The 24,177-nt window shown below is 39.4% G+C and overlaps 3 protein-coding genes across 3 annotated transcripts in view; all 3 read left to right on the plus strand.

The window, feature by feature from the left end:
• Positions 1 to 409: 409 nt before the first annotated feature.
• On the plus strand, positions 410 to 10,306 carry LOC134523231 (ketosamine-3-kinase-like). Its single transcript, XM_063351916.1, has 6 exons — positions 410 to 592; positions 2,877 to 3,028; positions 4,390 to 4,481; positions 4,968 to 5,050; positions 5,454 to 5,576; positions 6,336 to 10,306. The coding sequence occupies exons 1-6, from the start codon at positions 452 to 454 to the stop codon at positions 6,672 to 6,674; spliced, it is 930 nt and encodes a 309-aa protein (XP_063207986.1). The 5' UTR covers positions 410 to 451; the 3' UTR covers positions 6,675 to 10,306.
• A 3,137-nt stretch (positions 10,307 to 13,443) lies between these two features.
• LOC134523232 (fructosamine-3-kinase-like) lies at positions 13,444 to 20,738 on the plus strand. Its single transcript, XM_063351917.1, has 6 exons — positions 13,444 to 13,788; positions 14,837 to 14,988; positions 16,328 to 16,419; positions 16,826 to 16,908; positions 17,769 to 17,891; positions 18,676 to 20,738. The coding sequence occupies exons 1-6, from the start codon at positions 13,648 to 13,650 to the stop codon at positions 19,012 to 19,014; spliced, it is 930 nt and encodes a 309-aa protein (XP_063207987.1). The 5' UTR covers positions 13,444 to 13,647; the 3' UTR covers positions 19,015 to 20,738.
• Positions 20,739 to 21,555: 817 nt separating this feature from the next.
• Positions 21,556 to 24,177, plus strand: part of TBCD (tubulin folding cofactor D) — a 128,221-nt gene continuing 125,599 nt past the window's right edge. The window contains exons 1-2 of the mRNA XM_063351632.1: positions 21,556 to 21,685; positions 21,944 to 22,170. Of these exons, the coding sequence (XP_063207702.1) occupies positions 21,978 to 22,170 (193 nt within the window). The 5' untranslated portion in view covers positions 21,556 to 21,685; positions 21,944 to 21,977. The remainder of the gene's footprint in view (positions 21,686 to 21,943; positions 22,171 to 24,177) is intronic.

Raw genomic sequence — 24,177 nt, forward strand, 5'->3', positions numbered from 1 at the left:
CACGAAACACCCAAGGGAAACGAGTTCAAACAAAAGCATATTTATAGGCTCTCTGCAGTACAAAACACGTCCCAGGAGCGCTGGGATTTTGGCTGGCACTATTTAGCATCCTGCCCAACCCCACTGGGCCGAGGGACTCTCCCAGGTGCGGTCGCTTTGCTGCCCCAAGGCGCTGAGGCCCGGCCGCGGCAGCCCGCGACCCCGCTCCTCTCCGCCTGACTCTGAGAAGCCATTTAGCCCTTCTCCCTCCCCCCGCCGGAAAGAAGCGGGTCCTTCCGTATCCCTCCCCAGCGCCTACAACCAAGCCCTCCCTCTTGGCCGGTCCCTATCGCCCGGGCCACTGGCCAACCTCTCCACCTCACCCGCCGCCGCCATTTTGCCGGCCCCGCCTGCCCTCTGGCCGTTAGCGGCGCCGCGCAGGCGCAGTGCGGCGCGGGGCCCGGCAGGCAGCATGGAGGACGCGCTGAGGCGGGAGCTGGGCACCGCGGTGCTGCGGCCGACGGGGCACTCGGGGGGCGGCTGCATCAGCCAGGGCCAGAGCTACGACACGGACCGCGGCCGGGTGTACGTGAAGAGCAACTCCAAGGCGGAGGTGTGGGCGGGCAGGGGTCGAGGGTGGGGTGCGTGCGGCGGGCCCGGCGGCGGGGCGGGAGGCAGCTGTGAGGGCGGCCGCGCTGAGGAGATGGGCGGCGGGCTGGGCTCGGCCGGCCCCGGCTTCTTCTTGGTGAAGGGAGGTTTGCTGGCTGGCCTCCGTCGGTGAAACTAGGTCGGCTGGTGTCAGGGAAGCGGCCTGCTGCCGGGGTGAGAGGCCGGCTTCTTTTGGCGGCTTCTGCTCTGCGAGGGTCTGGCGGGCGGCCGCTGCGGGTCTCGGGCCTGGTTTGTGGCGGGGGCGCCCGGTAGGGGTAGGCCCTGGGATGGGAAGCAGCGTTTCTGGTGGGATGCTGTTGCGGTATCAGTGTAATTTGCCAGGGCATGCAGTACGATGGCATGCTGTTGTCAGTTATGGCTGGGGTAACGGTCATACCGCTGTGGCTGCATAAGCTGTGAAAGTGTCTGGAGGAACTCTGAAGGTATAAAATTATCTACCCAAGGCATGCATCTTTTTTTGTTTAACAAAGCCAGTAATTCCCTGCACATAAGAAAGAGCTTTTCTCAATAAATGATGTTTTTCCACAATTGTTGTTCAAGATTTCCTTCTCTGTCCTTTCAATATGTGGTACTAGCTGCTGGAGAAGGTAGATATCTGCAACATACCTTGCCATAAGTACGGCAGCCTTATTTGCAAAAGCAGAGATCAGGTGGAATTTACTTTAAAGGGACTCTAAACTTGTGTCTGTCAAATGAATACCTTTGCTGGAAGAACAGAAGTCAGAACTTGTATTTGCCTTTAACAGCAAACAAATGTTTTTGAAAGCATGTGTGCAACTATATCTGTTCCAAATTTGTCTATGCTTTCTGATCGTACCAGGGAGCTGGACGGATGCACTGAGGTGATAACATGGGAGAATATGGAAGGGTTTTCCTGCTTTACATTAGACTGAGAATAGTTTGAAATAATAGCAATATAGCCCTTACACTTAGGCCTCTGTGTATTGTGTATTTAGGTATACAATCCAGCTAGCTACAAGATAGGGCCTGGAAAAAAAGATCTGGATAGATTTTCTATTTGGTAATCATTTAATTTTCTATGCTTTTGCCTGTGCATGGATTCTGAGTGCTGATTAAAGCAAACTTTGCCAAGCTGTATTATAATGCTGGGCTGTGGGTGTATATCAGCAGTTTCTTTAGAAAAACAAACTTCTTTAGAAAACACTTTTTTTTTTTTTTTACTCTATTAAAAAATAACAGCTGACTTTAACCTACTGTCATGCTTTAGACAGAGATACAGTATTTACTGATTTCCTCTGAACAGAGCTAACTTGTGGCTCAGCAGTTCTTCATTTTTGATCCCCTGTAGGCTTTGGAATTTTTAGTCAATGTTGCATATTGTCCTTTGACTGTGTTTCATGTATCAGTACTGAAGGGCTAGTGGTCTGGTTTTATTTTATTCATTGTATTTCCTTTCTTTTGCTTTTAGCAGATACTGTAGATTTCCCACATACTCTTTTTCTGCAGCCTCTGCCTTCCTCTTCTAGAGCGGCATTTCTTCATGCGACTAGTGTCACTGGTATCAGTGGACCAACTAAAGAGAATAGATTTTACTCGGTGTGGATAACAGTTGCAGAAATAGTTCCTAAATTCAGAATGTCTTCAAAGCAAATGTAGTTGGTAGTGGCTTGGGTTCTAAGGGCTTCTGCACGCAAGTGCAGTAAAGGGCATTTGGCTGCTATCATTGATAGTGGTTTTGGTTGGTTTTTTTTTTCCCATGAGGCAAAAGAAATAGGCCAGGGAAAATGATTCTGTGACTGCAAATTAGACAATATTGGCTATATTACCAAGCAGACTGTGTCAGAAAAGGCATGAAGACTATGAATGTCAGCACCGTTCTTCTAGTCTCTCAACTGATGATGTATGTTGCCCATAGCTTTCTAGACATTTGCTGCATAATCTATTAATAAAATATTGCTTACATTTTATATATAAGCAGTTTGCACTCCTTCAATTGTAAACAGACTTTCTAAGATATTTTTATGATTACAGAGAATGCTAGAACCTAAATCACTTCCATGGAGTCGGTTTATGAAATGAAATTTCTGTAATTGCAAAATTACTGTTGAATCTGGTGGTGTGGATCTATCTGTGTCTTGTACGTGCAGTAACCACTTGCTCCAAGCTTTCTATTTAGCATATACTGCCTTGATTGGTTTTGTGAAAGAGCTTTGCTGACCTCTGACTGGTGTTCATAGAGACTAATGCTTTCCTTTAACGTTTGGCAGGCCAGAAGAATGTTTGAGGGAGAAATGGCAAGTTTGGAAGCCATCTTGAAAACACAGACGATAAAAGTGCCTAAACCCATCAAAGTTATAGACCTGCCTGGGGGCACTACACTGTTTGTGATGGAACATTTGGAAATGAGAGGCTTAAACAGGTAAAACACAGTATTATCCTTGCATCCTTTAACCAGAAATTGTGATTATGATGATTAAGTCACTTGTTTTCAGAGGGGAAACTTGTTTTTTTTAAATCAAGTCAAGTTCTATTTGTGAATCTATACAGCAGAGAACTGTATAAAATACTTCATAATGCTTCACCTAGCAAATAGGTCATATGTCAAGAAGTAAGTGTGATTTTTCTTTAGTTTTGGGTTTGTCTCAGATTTTTGTGGGTAATTGGTGATTTTTACAGTAAGGTGTTTCTTTACAGTAAGGAAAGGGACCTACATGATCACCTGTTTTGTGTACTTGCCCGTGATATAAGAACCAGTGTTTAATATTGCTTGTTAGGAGTATGCAGAGGCACTTCCCCAAATAAATGAATCCTGGTTTCAAGCTCTCACCTTGATTTTGATAGTTTCAAACTTTTGGCCCTTCTCTGTGGCAAACACTTGAGTAAATTAAAATATGATGAATATTTCTGTCTGATTCCATTAGGGAAGTGGGCATGGCCAATTTCTCATCCCAATCTCAGAACTTCTGCAGCCAGCTTGAAGTCATATCCCTCATCCTACTTGTCTGCAGAATTTCTAATTCATGAAGAGCGCTCAGTGAACTCCAAGAGAAAGAGCAGAAATCCTGTCGTGTTTCAGCTGATTGAGATGAAAGTGTGCAAATGCAACTTTTGTCATAGAAATTTCAGGGGATAGCTACAATCTGTGTTAACAGGAACAAAATGAAGAAATAACTGCCTTAAATGACAGTGTCTTGAGAACAGGGAAAGATGTGAGAGGTCAAAGACAGGAAAAGGAATGTACTTTTGTTAACACAGGAGCAACTGGCTGTTAAGAGTTGTTCATAATTATTGCAAGGTAAATAAATAAGGCCCACCTGACTTTCATCTTCTAGGCCTTTTAGAGGGAAGCTGGAGACAAATATAAAGAGGAGGATGAGTCTTGTTTGGCTCTACTTCTCAAAGACACTTTGCAAAAAAAAAGGCAGCATAACACGTTGTGCATAGTTTTCTTACAGATATCTTACTGAAAGTCCATATAGAGGTGATATTGCACAAATTAGAATTGATAGTTTCTCATTGTTACTGAATTTATGATCGCTTCTCACTTTCACTTTAATAGTGTTGTCAGAAACAACCATGTAAGTACATTTTGTTCTATGTTAATACATAATCTTTATTAGAAGAGGGGGTGTTTATAAGTGGAACATTTTGAAAATGTACTTTGTTAGAGATGCAGAACTTATTTTATTTGCTTAATAAATCTTTTCAAGTAATTCCTGGAATATCAAGAACGGGATTAATTCATGTGTCAGTGTTGCTAAGAATACTTTTGTTTCTTAGACATTCAGCAAAGCTTGGAACACAACTGGCTGATCTCCACCTTCATAACCAGCAACTTGGAGAGAAGCTGAAGAAAGAAGAAAGCACAGTTGGTACAGTACACAGCTGTTTGCAAATTTAACCTAGTTAATAATAATCTACAAAATAGTTAAAATAGCTTTTGTTATTTCAGGATAAGTTCGTCTTCTTCCACTAAAGATATTATGAAAATAGATTTGGATGAAACACCCAGCAGGGGATTGTCCTTTTGCTTTTGGTTGCTCTATTCGGATCTATGTAAGCAAAACGTTTATTCAATTTGGGACCCTTGGTATCCCAAACAACAGTTTCTGCAAGGACATGGTATCAGAGGAGATACGCTAGCTCAAAATATGATTATGAAGATTATAATATAGCTGCTTTCCATCAGGCTTTAAGCTTAAAACCCAACCATTGTAAGAAAAAGAGTATTAAGATGCAATTTTTTTTATTCTTAGTAGAAGCAGCGTTGTACCCTTGCATAGTTTTTAAGGTCCATTTGCATTGTAGATACCTAGAATCTTGTCATTAGTATTGGATTTTTGTCTTTGGTTTGAAAGGTAAAGGTCAAGGGCAAATGGAAGTCCAGTTTGTGGATCAATTTGGCTTTCATACAGTTACCTGCTGTGGCTATCTTCCACAGGTAGGTTGTCCTTCATCAGACCGATAGAATTTTAAGTTTATCTTACTTTCCCTTCAGTGACACAAAGGGCCAAAATTATCATAATGGAAATTAATTTATTTCTGTGGAGTCATAAAAAGAAAAAACATTGTTCAGCCTGCTAAGGAAAGTAGTGCTTTGGACAGCGCTTACAGCTGCATTGGATGCTTATAGCTCTTCAATTTCTTGGGTTTTATCACTTTGAGAAAATTATTTATTCCCCTAATTTAATCTTTTAAGATAACGGTCTATTAAATGGTAGCATTTACTGTCCTGGATGGTATCAGCACAAAGGCTGTATAATCCTCCAAAGCTTTATTTAAAAAAGAAGAAAATTGGTCTTTTGCGTCATGTAGAACTGACATCTACAACCCTGTTCCTCCAGGTGAATGACTGGCAGAATGACTGGGTGACTTTCTTTGCCAAGCAAAGAATCCAGCCGCAGATGGACATGATCGAAAAGAATTCAGGAGACAGGGAAGCAAGAGAACTTTGGGCACAACTTCAGGTAGGAGAAGTTCTCTCAACTCTCATTATGGTGATAGCTAAATATCAGTTGGTTAGACTTTCTTTTCATAAACCAAAGTTCCTGTTTGTTGGTTCTGTTGGTAAGAGATTCCATCTTTTAGGGATTAAAATGCCTTTTATTTTAAGATATAATGGTTTTTGCCACATCACCCTATGCTAATATTCCAAGGTGAATGCGTGCCAAAGAGCACTTTGCCTTACTGTTTGGGAAATACTAGATTACGTTCACACTTCTCATTCCCTCCAACACGCTCATGATGAGAAATGTATGTAAGCAGTACTGTTCTGCACATTACCTACTCATTTAAGGTTTGCATCTGATTAAGTGACTATAGTATTAGTTATATATTTATTAGTTACTTTCTAGAAATCTCTTCAAGGTTGGTGAGAGATTCCTGAGCCTTCTAATGATGAAGTGTGTGGTCGGGGTTGTTGTTATTGTTAAAGCTGGTCAATATCGCAGCACCGAATGCTATTTTAAATTTTTTATTTTCTTAGTGCTAAAAAACATTTGGACGATTATTCTTCAGCTGCTGGCTTTTATGAAAAATAGAAATCCTCTTGATTTTCTCAGCATTTCTGTTGACTAGGTCCTATGCCACTTCCAAGTTTGTTTGTTTTTTTTTTTTAACAGACTTTTAAGAAGTTTCAATTCATGCTCTGGATGTATGCAGATAAAACTCTAATCATTCACATTAAAATGTAGTACTTAATGTGTCTTGCTTTTTTTCCCCTGCAGCTGAAGATACCCAGTTTGTTCTGTGACATAGAAATTGTTCCTGCTCTCCTGCATGGAGATCTCTGGGGAGGAAATGTAGCTGAGGATGATTCTGGTCCAATTATCTTCGATCCGGCTTCTTTCTACGGCCATTCAGAGTATGAGCTTGCAATAGCTGGGATGTTTGGTGGCTTCAGCAGTTCTTTTTACTCTGCTTACCACAGTAAAATTCCCAAAGCTGCAGGGTTTGAGAAACGCCTAAAGCTTTATCAGCTTTTTCACTACATGAACCATTGGAACCATTTTGGTACAGGGTACAGAGGGTCTTCTCTAAACATTATGAGAAATCTTATAAAGTGACTCTCTGCTTAAGCAGAATACTTCCTATGTTGCTTGGCAGTGCAACTGCAGGACTAGTAATGTTAAAAAAAGCTATTAGACCCTTGACCTCGTTGCACAGCTAAAGACCTAGAATCAGTGATTCCTGCTAAATACTGATATAACATAGTCATCCCTTTTTAGGATAGTTGGGAATACCTTTATGAGGGAAATAGCTAATGAGTTTATGCAGTTGCACAAAAGATCTGTCGGTGTCAAGAAACCATTGTATGCTTGAGACCAGGCAAGTTAATACAGGTCAAGCACTCAAGTCTAAATTATTTGGAAAAAGTACTTTCTTAGGGACCAGTTGTTCGTCAGAGTGGAAAAATACCAGGGTTTACATTTGCACCTTAATGGAAAACATTAGAGACGCGTTTGTGAAATGGAGAATTGCTTTTCTCAGTTACTGAGGAGATGGCTGAAAAAGTTGATCATTACTTTTTAATGTTCCCCCCCACCTTTGTGATAGATTGCTCAGACTCTTTCAGCTCTTCATGTCCAGTTATGTGCATGAGAACAATGTTAACAAAATATTTTGAAGGTCAACAAGAAAACTATGTAATGGGAACTGTGAAAAATGATTGCTATTCATTATGCTAGTGTGATTCTATTGGATGGAGACTGCTTCCTGTTCTGTTAGTTACAAAGCTGTTTGAAAATGGCTTAGAATTTTTTCTGGCATGTGCATTTTGGTGCCTCATGGCATTCTTGTAGGCTGTTCTGTGCTTGCTGGTCAGTGGTCTCTTATCTACAGCAATTTTGGTTTTAGCAGAACTAGCTCTCTTCTTTTTTGGATTATGCTTTTGTCCAGTAGTGTGCATTCTTAAAGACCTGTTCAGGTACACGTCCTGTGAAGATGTACTCTCTCACTCATACAGGCAGAAGATGTACTTTTTGACTCTTGTCATTGCCTACAGGTTAATGCCATCTGGTTGTGATACAGGCTTCACATAAATTTTCTGTAATTTACACTACAGGTGCCATAAGCTAACATTTTTCTTCAGTCCCCACTAAGTGCACTTTGTAGGTCTTGGGATAAGAGACATGAAACCAAAGGAAAATAAAATGTAACTCGCAGAACAGCAGCTCTGCACCATTGTCAGAAGTTCTTCAAGGATAGCTTTGCAGACTAGCTATTTCTTGTACCCGCGAGATGGTAATACTAACATTGTACTCTTTTTGATGTAGGCTGGTAATGATATTTCAGTGCAAGCATACCAGGTAGGTGAGAGGGGTGCATGATTCCTAACAAGCATTTTGAATGTTTGGCAATGACTTTAATTAATTAAAAATGTTTTTCATTGGATATTGACAGATTACAGAGGGTTTTTTAGTTGCTGGTTTTGCAGTTATTTATACAAATTGGAAGCAAGTTTAGAGAAGACTATCATTTGATATAACTTTCCTTAATTCTACTACTCTTCTCACTGGCTGTCTAACTTTTGCTACAAAAAGTTTTAAAGCCTTGCTTGGTAGAATAGCTTTTACTTTTACCTTGTTGCTTAAATAAAAAGTTTCCCAGTTGATTATTGTTGTCTCTGTTTTCTGAATTAAAACCTTACAGCTTGCGTCCGTTCTTGGGGAGCTACTTGCTCTAACTTGTTAAAGGTATCTAGTTCGTTAGAGAATTATGGTCATCAGAGGTGTTGATGGGAACGTAGTCATGGAGTTTAATCTGGAGCAGTGTGTCAACGAAGAAAATTTACGTGTTGTTTGGTTACGATATCATTTGAGGTCCTATCTATGCATTCAAACTTTATGTATTGTACCAGCTGTTTGGATGTTGATGAAATGTTACGTCTGTGCACATACTCTTATCCCATTCACACACACTTAACACTGCTTAGCGCAGCTGATGCTGTGGAATTTTAGCCACCTTTCACTCTGGTTAGATCCCTTAACTGTGTATTTCCATGTGCCTTCATAATAAAATTAGAAGTTACTTAACAACGTCATTCTGTTTACAAAACTTCAATAAATCAACATGTTTGTTTTGCTAAAATACCTAAGTATTTTTTAGCATTAGAAGATGAAAAGTGATATGAAGGTGGATTTTCTGTCAGTCATAGACTTGAGTGATAAATGGTAAGTCTTCAAAGATCACCTTTTCCTAATAGAACTGAATCAAGATATTTTTGTGATTGAAAGAAAATTGTGTTGTATGCAGGTTATGTAAACAGAAACAACTGTATTTAGAGATTTGATTTAAGGTATATGCTCACTTTTTCAAAGCTATTTTGTCCTACAATTAGAAATGGAAGGGTTGTAGAGAGGAATACAAATGGAATGTAACAGCAAGCTCTACTGTACCATGGATCCCTTGGTTTTGAGTTCTTATAGACAGCAGTTGAATCAGGATGGAGAAAGGGATGAAATCTTCCGAAGGCAGGCTGCTAGTGGACCCTTAAGAAGAAATTGCTGCAATTCTATAAGGTAAATTTTTTTTTTCTTACGTGTTGTACAGTTCGGCACTGCTCTTAGAATTCTCCTCTGATCATTTTGTTGCATTATGTGTTCTAGGCATGCCTTTGTTATTCTTCATCTCTTTCTCTCATAGTTTAAAGCTAATGTGTCCTGTTTTTTCCTTCTCATATATTCCTCCCTCTTGGCTTCCTCTGTACATTGTAAATCTGTTAAGCGTGTTTCCTTGTACCCATGCTCTCATTCTGTATTTCCTGGTTCTGTACCATAATTTTGCCAACTTTCCATTTCTGTTTGGACAAGGAAGAAGGGTAAAAGAACCACTGAATTTTTCTTAAATATACAGTGTATGCGTATTTGTATATTGTAAAAAAAAATTGTAATGTCCTCTCATGATGTTTCTAAGTCTTTTCTCAAGATGGATCACAATGCGTGCGTGGCATTAGTAGACTAAAGCATCTCAAGGCGTTTATTTTTAAAACTTTTAAAACCAGATCTCTTTATGTATTTTTTCTTAATTTAAGATAAATTTTGAAATTAATTCCTTAAGGAATTAATTAGTGGATATGATTGTGCATAACTCTTAACAACACCAGCTTCTGCCTTGAAGAGGAGTTAGGAGAAGAGAAGCTTGGAAATCTGGCCTCAGTTGTTAGGATCATAGGAAAATTCAGGTTGTGAGAGATCTCAGGAGGTCACTCAGTTCAATCTCCTGCTTAAAGCAGGATAAGCTAGGACAGGTCATGTTACTTGGGTCTTTGGTCTTGAAAATCTCTAAGATGGAGGCTTCACAACCTCTCTGGGCTACCTGTTTCGCGGCTTGGCTGTCCTTATTGTGAAAATAAATCCGTTTTGAACCTCTCTGCAAGAACCTGCATTTCTGCTGAATTGCTTATAGTTCCTGTGTAACCTACATTTAAGTGTGACTTTGTTTTCAGTCTCGTGGACTGCTGCCATCTGCAAAAGCTGCCTGCAAAGAGGAATGTTGCACTCTAGTACTATTTTTCTTCCTACTTCTTGTCTTCACTGTTGTTCCAAAATAGATCTGGTGATGTTAACTGATGCTGGACTGTTCTTGCAGAAGTAAAAGTGGGTGGGAAGTGGTATATAATCAGCTTGTACTGTAGGCACTGTTTGTGACAAAAGATTTAAGGTGAAAATATATTTCTGGTAACTAAGCTGCACCAGAATCACAATAGTTGTATTGTTTTTCTTTGTAAGATAATATTCAATTGCTTTTCAACACATTTTTCAATGAAATCTCCAAGAATTCACTGAAATCTCCCAAAGCATGGTTGATATTGTCTAAAGAGCTACAGCCTGTGCACTTATACTGAAGATCAGATCTATAGCATTAAAGGAGCTCTGAATTGTTTGTCCTTGGATAGCTCTTTACTGAGAAACTAACTGCTGTCAAAGGAATAGAGGTTTTTATGATGGAAGTCTTTTCTTGCTAGTGGCTTTCACTGTTCTATATAGCTTCTTTGTTTCCTATGATTCTTTAGATATTCCCAAAGGAGAATTAAACAATCTTTTTCTCATTGGTATGCATGTCTTCTGGAGAGTCTTTGAAAACAAACATATTATAAGCAGTTGCGAGCAAAACAAGAAAAGAACTGGGAAACGAAACAAACTCCACTATAAGCATAACTCTGAAGATAGGTCCCAAACCAGGAGCCCGACAACACTCACAGAAATAGTCGTTTGTGATTCCTCACCCTCTTCTCGCCTCCGATGCAATTCGTGTTTTCCTTTGGGATCTGGCCATGGTGCTGAATTGCTCCTTGTAGGAGCTTTCATTGACTGGGGTATTCTCAAGCACTCTGTTCCTTCGAGCCCACCTGGGATGCTTTTGAGTTCCTTTACTTCCAGCGTTTGAAATGAATTGTTTGAAGTTGCTTGACGGGAAAGAACATGAACAAAATGTTAGGAAACCAGGCCTTTCACCTGTGCATTACTAGTTAAATATCGAGCCATTGTGGAAGCAAACAGAAGGATTTCCTATCTCTTGGCTACTATATAAGTGATGCAATATATTTGGATTAACACAGTCCTGTTTCCTGTTCAACAAAAAATAAAACAGAATGTCAGAATGCTGAAAAAAGTCTTACGGTCAGTACTATTGGCATCTTCACTGGAAACTGTAGGAGGCATGTCCATGGCATACTAGACTGCAAAAATTTGGGTTCAGTAGTAATATTGTGGATGAAGATCCATTCTTGTTTGTTTTGTGGTTTTGGGTTGTGTTGGTTTGGATTTTTGTTTGTTTTTTTTTTTCCCCCCCTCTTTTTTTGTCTCCTTAACGGGTAAATAGAAAAATTAATTAGGGTATCTTTCAGTATGCAGAAATAAGGGTCCCTGGTCATTGTCGTTTATCTTGTTGCCAAAAAACTCTATTCCTTTTCCCAGGTGCTCCATTGCAACCCAGTTTACTCCTTTCAGCAGTTTGGAGACCATTGTTCTAATAGTAGGATACTTTTTAGGGCTTCATATATCCTGAAACTCAAATTGCTTGGCATTTTCACTATCTATAAATCAGTCACATGAGTCATATAAACTAACTGTCTCAAACTGTCCAAGAACTACAGCAATAATCAAGTTGCTTTCAGTGCATGTGAACTGGTTTATTGTGATTTAATGTACATGCTGAGCACTCATGCTTTAAGCTGTCTTTGGTCCAGGCATAGTTGTTTGCTTTAGCAGCTGTGGCCCACTTCCTAGGCACAAATGCTCCATGAGTGTATGGAAAAACTACTTGAGACTCCTACTCTTCTCTGACTCTTCTCTACCTCTCCCCAGTGTTACTTTCTGTATCTCTATTTTGTGAAGAATCTTTATTACAGTTAGTACATCAGTGATGTGACAGTTACAAAATATTACGGCTGGACTTTGTAGAAGGATTGCCAAAGCAGTCATTGGTTACTTTAGACATATAATGTAAATGTCCAACCAAGATATGTAACCTCAAGTGTGGCTTCTTGCCGTTCTTGAATACTATTCTGTATTTGAATCACTGTTTCTGATTTCAGGCCATGAATTGCACTTTTTCAGCTTGTGCTCCTACTCTGTAAGCAATGTCCTGCTCAAATAAATCTGGCTGTTACAAAGTTCCTCCTTAGCCAATTTGTCCCCTTGAGGTCTGCTGTGTTCCGGCTGCTCTGTGTACCATAAGGAGCTACGTTCTGAGAAATTACTTGTTTGAGAAATAACTTGTACTATACCAATATTTTTCACTCCATGTAGGGCTGGAAGCGTTTGTGAATGTAGTGAAAAGCCTACCTAAGTGATGCCAGTATTTGTTCAGTAATCATTCCTTTTCCTGTCAAAACCAAATATATGAATCAACACAAACAAATAATAGTGAAAAGAGAGATAAATGCATGAAAGCACAGTGCAGCAGTGACGAGGGAATCCAAAAGTTCCCTGGGGAGATGGTAGCCATTGCTGTTCCAATTGAGAACAAGAACTGCAGCCTTTTCCACAGATTGTAACGTGCTAGGAGTTGGTCATAGCCACCTAACCGAATATGTTATCTTTATACAGATGTTATTAAAACAAATACTGTAGGGTCTGGGTTATGATAACATGTTTTAAAGGTTTAACACCTTATACCTGAGGGTGTCAGTGCACTTTGCAAGTATGAAGTGATTAAATTCAGCAGTACCCAAGGGATCTTCTTTCTGTGTGTTACAGATTGTGAAAGGACGTAAAAAGGTGAAATAATGTCCTAAAGACGACATTAAATCCGGAGAAGCATATAGAACAGTATCCCAAATGTCTTTATTACCAGCTTGATGCCTTTACTATGAATTTTCACTTGATGATGTCCAGCCCTGAGCACGTCACTATCTCACTGACTTGAGGGCACCTCCGGGCAACAGAAGTCTTTTGACTGTCTCATACAAGAGATTGAATTATGTCCCAAGAAGGGAAAGTGTTCTAAAGATCTCTGTGACAACAGAACTCCAGTCCACACAAAGCAACTACAGGCAGAGAAAAAACCCACCAACCTTTCCACATATTTCTGGTGGCTGATTTATGGTCAGCCGCGTGATTTAACTGAATCCTTTGCTGCAACTTTGTTTTTCGCACCTTAAATAACCACAATACAAGTGCGCAATTTGTATTGTTGCGTTTAGACTCCCTCTAGTGGATTGGTTTAAAAATGACCTCTTCTACCAATGCGCTCACAGAGCTTAAAAAAGAAAAACGGGTCCAAACTACAAATACCAGCAGCTCTCAGCACAGTTGAGAGAGGACCCAGGGCGCACCTCTCCATTTTATTCTAGCAAATATTTACAAAGATTTTTACTTTTCATATATAGCTATAAAAGCCCATGGGAAACAAAGCATTTTGAAACATTATCTCTGGATTTGCTTTTTATTTTTGGCTGCTATTTTTTTTTTTTTTAATTTGGTGGGTGGCCCTTTCTACCTCATAGCAGAGTGACAGTGAAAGAAGGACCCAAACCTTTAATCTTGTTTTGCAGTGGATTTAGCAGAAAGCAGCTGCAGCAGCCTGGAAATTACCATGGAAAAAATCCTGAAAACAGAACTGAAAACTTCCGTTCTGAAGGCATTTGGAAGCTCGGGAGGAGGATACATTAGCCAAGGCCAAGGTTATGAAACAGACAGTGGACGAGTATTTGTTAAAATCAACCACAAACCTCAGGTTAATGCTAGCAAATATTTAACTACTAATATTATTGCACGTAGAGAGCTTTTTATTTTAAAAGCACCTGATTGTTAATAACCTAGAGTTCTGCATTTTCAGTCTGACTTTTAATTATTTCAGTTTTCTTTTAAAAGCTGTAGTCTATATTATATCAAGTATTAATGCAGCAGGTTTGGTTAATGCAAAATGAAGTGTAATGCAATGTGATAACCCTCAACAACAGGAATTGGCATTGCAGTATGTAAAATGGAGGCTAAGCACAGAGCTGTTATTGTAATACTTAGAGTTTGGAAAAGCCTAAAGCTAAATTTGCATTCGCTGCATTTCTTTTCATGTTTCAGTTGAGAGGACAGAATAGTGAGGGAGCAAACAGGGTGCCAGTGCTAAAATTCATGCATTCTTTTTAAAGCTGCAGAGGTTTCAAACTTCCCCGTTGCTTTTTGTATTTCTAGCAGTAAGATTCTTGCAATTTTTCAGGTCAAGCTCTTGACTTTTCTATTACTAAATGAATGCTCAATTGTGTTTTGTAACACCACAGTGCATCAGAAATTTGCTTTGTCAATATCAAAAACATCCTAAAACTGCTGTGAAGAACAGCATCTTGACTTCAGAAATGTAGAGTACAGGCTTAATATTTGTACTGTCGTCTCCGTCTGGTGGCCATTGACCTGCATGGAAAGGAGAACCAGTTTAAGGATTCAATCATTTACTTCGTTTAGTAGTGGTCATCTGTGGTTTTGAAATACCCATTTCTGGGTATTATCCTCAGAGATACTGTTATGTCTGAGTAGTTTGGTATCTCCATAGCAGCTGGAAATCATGGTGAAATGTGACGTATCCTACTACCCTGGAATGAATTTGGGAAAAAAACAAGTTAGAATTAAGGTATTCAAGTCTCCCTGTGTGGACTGAAACCTTCCTGCACCTACATTCTTTTATCAAGATGAATTAACTCCTTGTACCTTTGTAAACAAGGCTATTTTTTCCAAAGTACTTGTTGCAGACATCCATAGTTTAGCCCAAGGATATTCTTATTCCCTGACAGGCTAGAAAAATGTTTGAAGGGGAAATGGCAAGTTTGGAAGCTATTCAGAAAACCAATATTGTGAGAGTCCCTCAGCCTATTAAAATAATTGACCTACCTGGAGGAGGAGCAATGTTTGTCATGGAGTACCTAAAGATGAAGCACCTCAACAAGTATGTCTGTACATCTCTCTCTCTTTTTACTATGTTATGGGGCATATTTTCTTAGCGAAGATCCTCTGTGTTCTCTCAGAGCTAGAGCTTATATTTGTCAAGATCTGTGTTTGTGTGTGTATATGTGCATATATTAAAAATATATATACATATCTAGATATGTATTTGTGTGTGTATACACTCCTTCCCCATACTTTGCTCTTCCCTGACCACCTACCTGCAATAGAAATGGCATGCTATTGGTCGTGTCAAGCTTTGTGTGCTGGTTCACACGTGCTGAGATGCTACTAAAGTGAATGTGATAATGGCTGAGTTTAGCCCGTGTTTTCCCTCATGGGATTTTTTCATTTGAGTTTCTTTTCCCCACCTATCAGTTGTCTTTGAATTTCTTTAAACTTCATAGGCTTCTTATGTCTTTGAAACCTCTGTTCTCTAAATATAATCTTCAAGTATGATTGAAGCCAGTCAACAAGTTCAAAGACACTAGGGTGAGGAAGAACTAAATGACCAGATAATACGAAGCTCCATTTTGTCCCGTCAACCAATCTGAACATGGAATTCAGGAGTCATAGGCTCCTGAACGTAGGATTTCAGGAGTTATTTGTGTCGTTCCAGGCCTCTACGGGAACATAGTAATGCCTCTGGCTCTTCTGGCAGTTGTTTGTCCAACCTATCTATTTTTATTGGGAGAATAATGACAATTCCACAGCCTTCCCAAACACTCCGTTCCAATCCATCCCACTGTTCCTAGGAAAGACTTTCTAATATCTAACCTCAGTCCTCTTGGTTGCAATTCTAAGCCTATTATTTTCTACCCATTCTGGGCATGGAGAATAAATGAGTTTCCTTCCTTGCAGCTCCTGTTCAGATATCTCTGCAATGTTTTAACTGTTTTTCACTTGTCCATCTGCATTAAGCAACCTCAACTTAAACCTTGCTTATGGCTTCTTTTTAGACTTACTATTCTTATTGCTGTTCAACTGATCTCGAAATATGAGGCGCAAAAGTAGATATCATGTTCTGTTCTCTGCTTATTAACATGGAGCTGATAAGAGGGATTACTTTATCCTCCTGCACTCTATGCTCCTGTTTTTATAACCTTGTGTTCCGTTTACCGTTCTTGTAAGAGCATTGGCTTATGTTCATTTTATTAACTGTTACAACCTGTTTCTGCAGAGTTGTTGTCTAATCATTTGCTCCCTGTTATGTACTTATGAAGTTAATTAAGGTTCTATATTTGACAAAAATATAATTGGTCATATTTGAGATTTTTTTTTTTCCCTGTAATATTTTGTTCACTTGTCTTATTTCAGTTTCCTTTTGTGTTTTGATCCTCCAGATATTCTTCAAAGCTTGGAGAGCAGATAGCAGATCTTCATCTTTATAACCAGAAACTTGGAGAGAAATTGAGAAAGGAGGGAAACACAATTGGTAGAGTATCGGTATCATGTACTAAACCAAAAATGAAATCATTCATTTGGCTGTGGTGCAATATTGCAGGTCACAAATAATCTGTGAATCAAAAATAAGTCATATTTAATGACAACATGTTCAAGTGTCAAAACAGTCGAAACAGAATCAGTGATCTGGACCCTGTTCCTGAATGTTTTATTCAAAGAAAAGTCACTGAATGTGACTAATTGCACCTTAATTTCCATTCAATGTTTTCAAGTCTAAGAGAGTTCTTTCCATCTTTAGAGAGGGCTGTGACCATGAAATAAGTGTAACTTATTGCTTAAAACTATTTTGTATGCCTGTTCTCTGAAATTTATTTCTGTGTTTGCAAACTTTGCTATGTAAGGATCTCAAAACTCACAATAATTATTTTGTTTTTTAGGTAAAGGAGCAGGTCACTCTGAGTCTCAGTACGTGGATAAGTTTGGATTCCATACAGCCACTTGCTGTGGTTATATACCACAGGTATGTTCCATGTCTGTGAAAGCTGACATGTACACATGTAGCTCTAGGAACTCCTTATACAAAAGCTTTTTTCATTTGCCTTCAGCTTAATGATCACAGTTTTGCTTTCACTGTTTCATTCTGACCTGACAGTGAAGGGAATACGATGGCTATTCGATGTGTGTGGCTCGATAGATACGATGCATACAGCAAGCAGACACAGTGGGTTGAAGAATTTGAAATGATGTGGTGATTCTTTAGCTTGGTGATACTTAATAAAATAAATATCCCTTCACATACCATGTCTTGCTTTTGTTTTCTCTAAGCCCTTAGTATATGGATCTCAAATGGCAAAATCCACTGCTTTTAGAGGGCCTCATCATGTAACGCATGACATAAGACGTTGGAAAGTGCTCTCGGAGATAAATCAGTCACTTGCTGGCTCTGCACATGGTAGAATTTCATTCTACTATTTAATTGAATGAACTTTCAATATCTCAAACCCTTTGCTAAGTACAACTTTTCACCAAATTAGAAATGAATTACCAGAAAGATTTTGGAATATAATATGGAACAACTGAAATGATCTCACCAGAAACTCTTCCTTTAAAATACATTATGAAAATTTGAATGAATTAAAATAGCCAGAACCTCAACTTGTATCTCATGTTAAAGACAGCCCCACCTAAACATGGAAGAGAGCATCACTCCCAAAAGAACAATCAACAAAATGTCTAATAACATTGTGTATAGGTCATACTAACGTTGCCTAGGCCATTGTGTGAGCATCGAGCACTTTAACTTGATATCTATGTATTATTAATACTGACTGTGTATATGTTAAAATTGTTTATTACAAACCTCTGTGTCATATTTCCTAGGTGAATGAATGGCAGAGTGATTGGCCTTCCTTCTTTATTCGTCACCGACTCCAAGCTCAATTGGATTTGATTGAAAAAGATTATGGAGACAGAGAAGCCAGAGAACTTTGGTCACAGCTAAAAGTATGAACCACGTCTTAAATCTGTTTTTTAGAATGTTAGAAAATATGTATCGGTGGAATATTAAAGGTGTTCTATAAGAGATTTATGTAGCTTTTAATAAACAGCTGATCCAACAACATTGTCAGCTGAAAATAATTCATGTTTCAGTTTTCTAATAGTGAAAACAAACCTGTAATTCAGCACTGACATTTATTTCTTAGAATACAGCTAGTAGTAAGATGGGAAATCCTATCTAAGAAATTGGCGTTACAAAATAGGTAAGATTCTGCTGACCAGGCAGATTTTGGTTTTTTCAATTGGTCCAGTCTCCCAGCCGAGACCGTGGTTCAGGTCACACTCCACGCAGCACTTAGCAAACAGCCAGGAAAGTATTCTTCTGCACGCTTGACATCACAAATTTGTTCCTCAATTCTGGTTAATTGGTACAGATGTTTACTGCTGTCCTTTTTGCCACTGAAACCTTTTAATTTAAATGAAACTTATGTTTTATTTCTTGTGACAGCCAATACTATCCGTGTCTAGGAATGATGCATTAATACTAGATATTTATACTAGACTGTGAATTAAATGACTTGCTGAGATCTGTCAAGAACAATGAAGAACGTTTACTACTGGCTAACAGTTTAGGTTTATGCTTGTAGCCATCAATGTCAAAAGCACTGCATGAGGACTGAAAACAGGCAGTATTTGACTAGCTTAATGTTTTATAATAATACTATGGTACTTTATTTACTATTTTCTTAAAAAGTCTTTAATTGTTACGTGTTTGTTTATGCTTTTTCAGATAAAGATTCCTGAAATGTTCTGTGATGTAGAAATTGTTCCTGCTCTCCTGCACGGGGACCTGTGGGCTGGAAATGTGGCCGAGGACGACTCTGGGCCAATTATATTTGACCCTGCTTCCTTCTATGGCCATTCAGAATTTGAACTGGCCATTGCAGGAATGTTTGGTGGATTTAGCAGCTGTTTTTTCTCCGCCTATCACAGTAAAATACCCAAAGCTCCGGGATTTGAGAAACGAAACAAATTGTATCAGCTCTTCAATTATATAAACCATTGGAACCATTTTGGGACAGGGTACAGGGGATCTACCCTAAATATGATGAGAAAACTTTTAAAGTGACCAGATAGGTTTGAGAAATTCTGACATAGTCCCTTGGTAATTAACAGCCCCTGCTTATCAGGAGCAACACAAACTAGGAATTAATGTTGATGATAAGACACCTGATATGTAAAAAAAGGCTTAGAACACTTGTGAGCCTCACTAAATGTTAAGAGTGATTGTGTAATTTTTAACTTGTACACTAGTTTACTAGCACAGATTCCTACCCTGCTGAAGGAAAAGACTGCCTTGTTTGTGAAGACTCCACTAGGTTGGAAAAGTAGCATGAGAGCCTAACCCTACTCGCCATACACAGTCTCACTTCTTGGCTGCTGCATTTCCACAGTTTATATCTTGCCATTTCTGCTGCTGATTTATTGGCAGTTCGGTATTGAAAGCTACTGTTGGGGGATTGCAGTGCTGGAAGTAATAAGCGGTTCCTTATGTCTCCCCTTTTTTGTTCTGTTTTAGTTTTTTGTCTGTTTCCATCTTTCTGTCGTCCTTCCTTTCCCGTGTTAAGTGTTCTGATCCAAAACTTAAATCAGATTCTATGAATCTGAAAATGAAAACATTCTCCTTTTGATTTAAAGAGTAGATGAGGCCCTTTGGACTGCACTTGGCAAGCATATATATAATTAATAACATTTCTAATATTTATTTTAATTTAATGTAATTTACTTACATGCTTTTGGGTTTTTTTTCTTACTACTGTAATTTAATTTATCACAGCATTTTGTAAAAAAGATATTTCTGTAGTTCCTTGGTAATTAACTGTGGTCAGAAAGTGGGTTGTTACCACACAAGTTTGATAATAACATATTGTAATTTTAGTGTGTTATACTATGATAGTAACACCTTTAAATAACTTTGTAAAAAGATAGCAAAAAGTGGGAGGGAGGTTTAGTGTTTTGATGACAAGAAAGCAGCTCTTGCTGCTGTGTTGGTTGGTGCTTGATGTATTTTTGATTTTATAAAATAATGTACAGTAGGCCAGGCAAGTCTGTTCTGCCACTGCTGGATGATTGAAGGAACAGTGTCAAATTGAATGGCTTTATAATGTTTTTTAATATTCCGAACTGCTTTATTTTTACAGAAAACATAGGCAATGAGAATTTGGGGAAAAAACCGTGCAACAAAGATGTTGGCATGCAATGAGAGCTACAGTACATTAACAAAGCCCTGGTTTTTTAATGGAAGAAAGTGATAAAGGAAGTAAATGTAAGTGCAGTCCAGCAAATGCTTACGTGAATCAGAAAACTTGAGTAAGAATGACTTATGTATTTAGGCTTCGGAAGGTTGTCATGACTAATACCTAAAATGTTATATTAAAAAATGCTCAAATATGTTTAGACTCTTTTTTTTTCAGTTTTAAATGGCTGTGCTATAAAGATTTCATAAACTTTAAAGCTAGATGTTGTAATTTATGCTATTTAAAAAAAATGCATTTCATTCTCTATGAATATAATGCAAATAGATAAAAATTTTTACTTCCTTTGAGTTTGGGCTACAATTAGGGGAAGTTGTAATGGTGTGGTTATAACACTTAATACAATTATAAGACTGGAAAAGTGGAATAATAGAATTAGAATACAGTTGAAATCATAGGTGATAGCTGGAAAATCCAGGTCTAAGAAAACAGCAAAGTGCATGCTTACTAGTTTTATTAATGTCAACAAAAATACATGCATTACATTGGAAAGTACATGTGAACTTAAAACTTCTCCTTCTCAAATAAAATACTTGCCTTGCAGAACCTATGTGTTTGGAGTACCTGCATTTTGTGATTGTGGTTTGTGTTAACAAATTTGAGCTTGAAGATAAGAGATATGGGTGCGGATGGAGTTGCTGGATACCAGCAAAGAGAAGTTACCTGTCCTAATGTCCTGACCAGACCCAAGTGTCTCCCTCAATTTCCTTTTTAATCAATGGAGAGAATCGAGCACCCCTAAAGGTGGCTCATCTCACCCCGAGCACCCATTTTAGTTTGTCAGCTGGTCTGATCCTTCAAGTTTATTTTCTAATAAGTAAAAAGGTAACTTTTTACATATTGGACTTAGTCTATGTCTACTTAGTCTATGATGGGTGACTTAGTCAATGTCTGCTTTAGATGCCGACTTTAGTTTTCTGTTGTTGGAGCTGTGTCAAGAAAAAAGTGGAAAAGTAATCGTGTAAAATATTCAGTAGCGAACGGGAGAGTGTGTGGGAAGAGTGGATGGAGACAGGGTATGTCTTGGGCTGAAACATGACAAAATATCTTCCCAAAAAAGCTAACAGAAAACAATCTGGCATGACGGATAAGGAACTGTTGTGAGGGGGCAGCCATTGAGTCTGCCTGCTTGCATCCCTTCCCTTTTTTTCTGTAGTTTTCAGCGTTCAGACTTTGTTTCCAGAATTTTTTATCAATTCTGAGTTGACAATTAACCGTATAATTCAATGTTTTGGCGTGGGTAGAGTAAAAAAGGGATGAGGTCGCAGATAACCCACCCTCCCTTCCTTCCCCTCAGCGGCCCGCCTTTCCCCTCAGCCGCCCGCCCGCCCCGCGACGGAGGGGCGGGGCGGCGCGCGGAAGCGCGGCCGTCTCTGCAGCCTTTGGTCCCGCGCGGCGCCCCGTAGGAGGGAGGCTGCGCGCGGGGCGGCTGAGGGGTGCGCGGCGGCGGTTGCCAGGGCGCCGTGCGCGAGAGTTGCTAGCGGGGTAAGGGCCTCGCTCGCCGTCCCCGCTGCTGTCGCCGGCCACCTCCGAGAGCCACCGGCTGTGTGGGACGGCTGGGGACACAGGGTAGCGCCGGGCCGGGCCTCCGCCCCGCGGCGGCTGGCGGGGAGGGGCGCGGTGGGCCGCATGGCGGCGGGCCGGGCCGTTTGTGAGGAGCGGCGGTGTCGCGTGAGGGAGGGGTCGCCTCCGCTTCTCCCAGCGGGAGGCATATTTTGACTGACCGGCTGTTATTGTGCCCAGCTGTGACAGGGAGCGCTGACGGCCGGCCTCGGGCATGGCTTTAGACGAGAGGGATGGAGCGGGGCCGGAGACAGAGGATGGCAAGAGTCAGGAGCCGGGTGTCATCACGACGAGAAATATCCTGGAGAGTTTCACAGAGAGTCAGGAGGTTCGGGGGCTTATCGGTAGCCTGAAGGGAGTCTTTGGGGATCTGGTGGCTCGAGAAATGGCAATGGAAAAATTCATAGGTAAGCACATCATCCAAAGGGAGCGTGTTCTTATGTCACTGAAAAGAATTTATTGCCAAGAAAGGACTCAACCGCTAATTTTGGATTAGTGGTAATGCTGGAATTCTGTCAACAGGTAGTTTAGATTTATTTTTTTACTCATTTTGTTTTCCAGATATGTACTCCATCCATTATTACATGTTATTTAACTATTGTAAATAAAACCTCAAGTCTTGGATTTAAAAAAATCTGAATTCTGACCTGTGTTTAGTGTATTTTCCTATTCAAACGTAGACAGTAATTTAGTTGAGGTTTGTGTGTCTGTCAAATAAAGCCATTTTTGTACTTAACTGGTTGTTAAAAATGCATACATTTTGAGCTTTAAAGTGGTAATTTCATATTTTTACTTATGTATTTCATATGAAATATGAAGGGTAGCTGACTCCATACAGATCACATAATTGTTTCTGAGTGGAGGCAGCTTGGATCTGACTTAGTAGCTGAGCTTTTGTGCCACATAATGGAAGCTGTTCTGCTTCTAGATCTCAGCTGAAGGTAGGAGTGGTATAATTACATGCATGTAGGAGTGTCCTAGGTAATTAGCCTGTTATGGTCCACATCTGTGTATTGGATCCAATAGTCTGACCAGGTGGTCTGCAAAAGTTAATTCAAAGTTTTGTGTATTTATTAATCAAATTAAGTGAACTAGCATTTTGCAAGTACTTTTGCAAAAAATGGTGAAATTGCAAAAACTTACGGTCAAAATATTGATCTGGTGCCTGTGTTTTTGACAAAAAGCAGAACGCCAAAATTTGGAAATCTGACCCTGCAGAAGTTACTCAGCAGATTTATACTTGATCGACTTAACTGACTGTTGCATCTGAGGAGGTTAATGATGAACATATAACTGTTCAGAAAGAAGTAGCAAAAACATTCACATTTGTGTTGATTGTCCAGTATCACAGGTGAAATGGTAGACTTCGGGATAGAAAAGCCATTACTGAAAAAAATCTCAGTGTCTGAAAGGCCATCATCTCCAACCAGTCACCTTCCTGTGTCTCTCTGTATTTCATATCAAATTACTGTCTCTGTGTATTTTAATTGTATTTATGAACTTTCTACATGCATATCATTGCCCAGTAAATTCTGTGTTAATATACTTAAAACTGATAGGTACTGTACATGTCGTTCAATATTTGGTTATAATATTTAGTGTCAGAAGGTACCGTTTGATCCTTCTTGGGCAAAATGTCCCAATACGGTAACGGGCTAAATTTGTGGGATATAGTGTCAAAGATTAGGGGATACCTTTGATCTGTACGCAGATAACGCAGTAATGATCAGTTACAGAAGATTTTAATGCAGGTCTCCAAAGCGTTCACAAAAACGTGATGCTCATTTTTTTTGTGAACTGTTAGAAGCAGAAGTTTGGAAGATGGTTTAATCTGCAACTATAATTTTTGTAGGAAAATTTAGGAAGATTTTTTTTGAAATAGCATTAGCAGGACATTTTTTCAGTTCATTCTCTTCAGCATTTAGATTTAGGGTTTTATTTTAGATTGCTAGACTGTGATCTGGGAAAACAAGTTGGGAAGATAAGGAATTTGCCATTAAATTCCACTTCTGCTGAGAGCTATTGCTTTCAGTGTTGATGGAATTTCTTGTATTCACTAGTTCTGATTATTTGTACGCAGCTTAAGGTATCATTAATTACAATGGGAAGTTAGCGATGACTAGGAGCTCAGGCTTCCTTCTTGATAGGAGACAGCACTGTGGTATCCCAGTGGAATTGCACAAGTTGCTGCAAGGATACTGTTGGACTGGCTGGTGTCTTGAAAGTGGTTGTGCAGTGTCATCCACTGGTAAACTGCAGCACTGTTGCAGTTGAGTTATGTCTTAAATGTAAGTGTTAATGTGACAAACGGAGAAAAGGGATAGAGAAGGCAAAGCTGTTTGAGAGAGAAACAAATGCAGGAAAAGGAAAGGCTAAGAAAGTATTTTTAGTTTTACAATTAAAAAGCTATTTTC

Source organism: Chroicocephalus ridibundus, chromosome 14 (assembly GCF_963924245.1).
Source record: "Chroicocephalus ridibundus chromosome 14, bChrRid1.1, whole genome shotgun sequence".
NCBI lineage: Eukaryota > Metazoa > Chordata > Aves > Charadriiformes > Laridae > Chroicocephalus > Chroicocephalus ridibundus.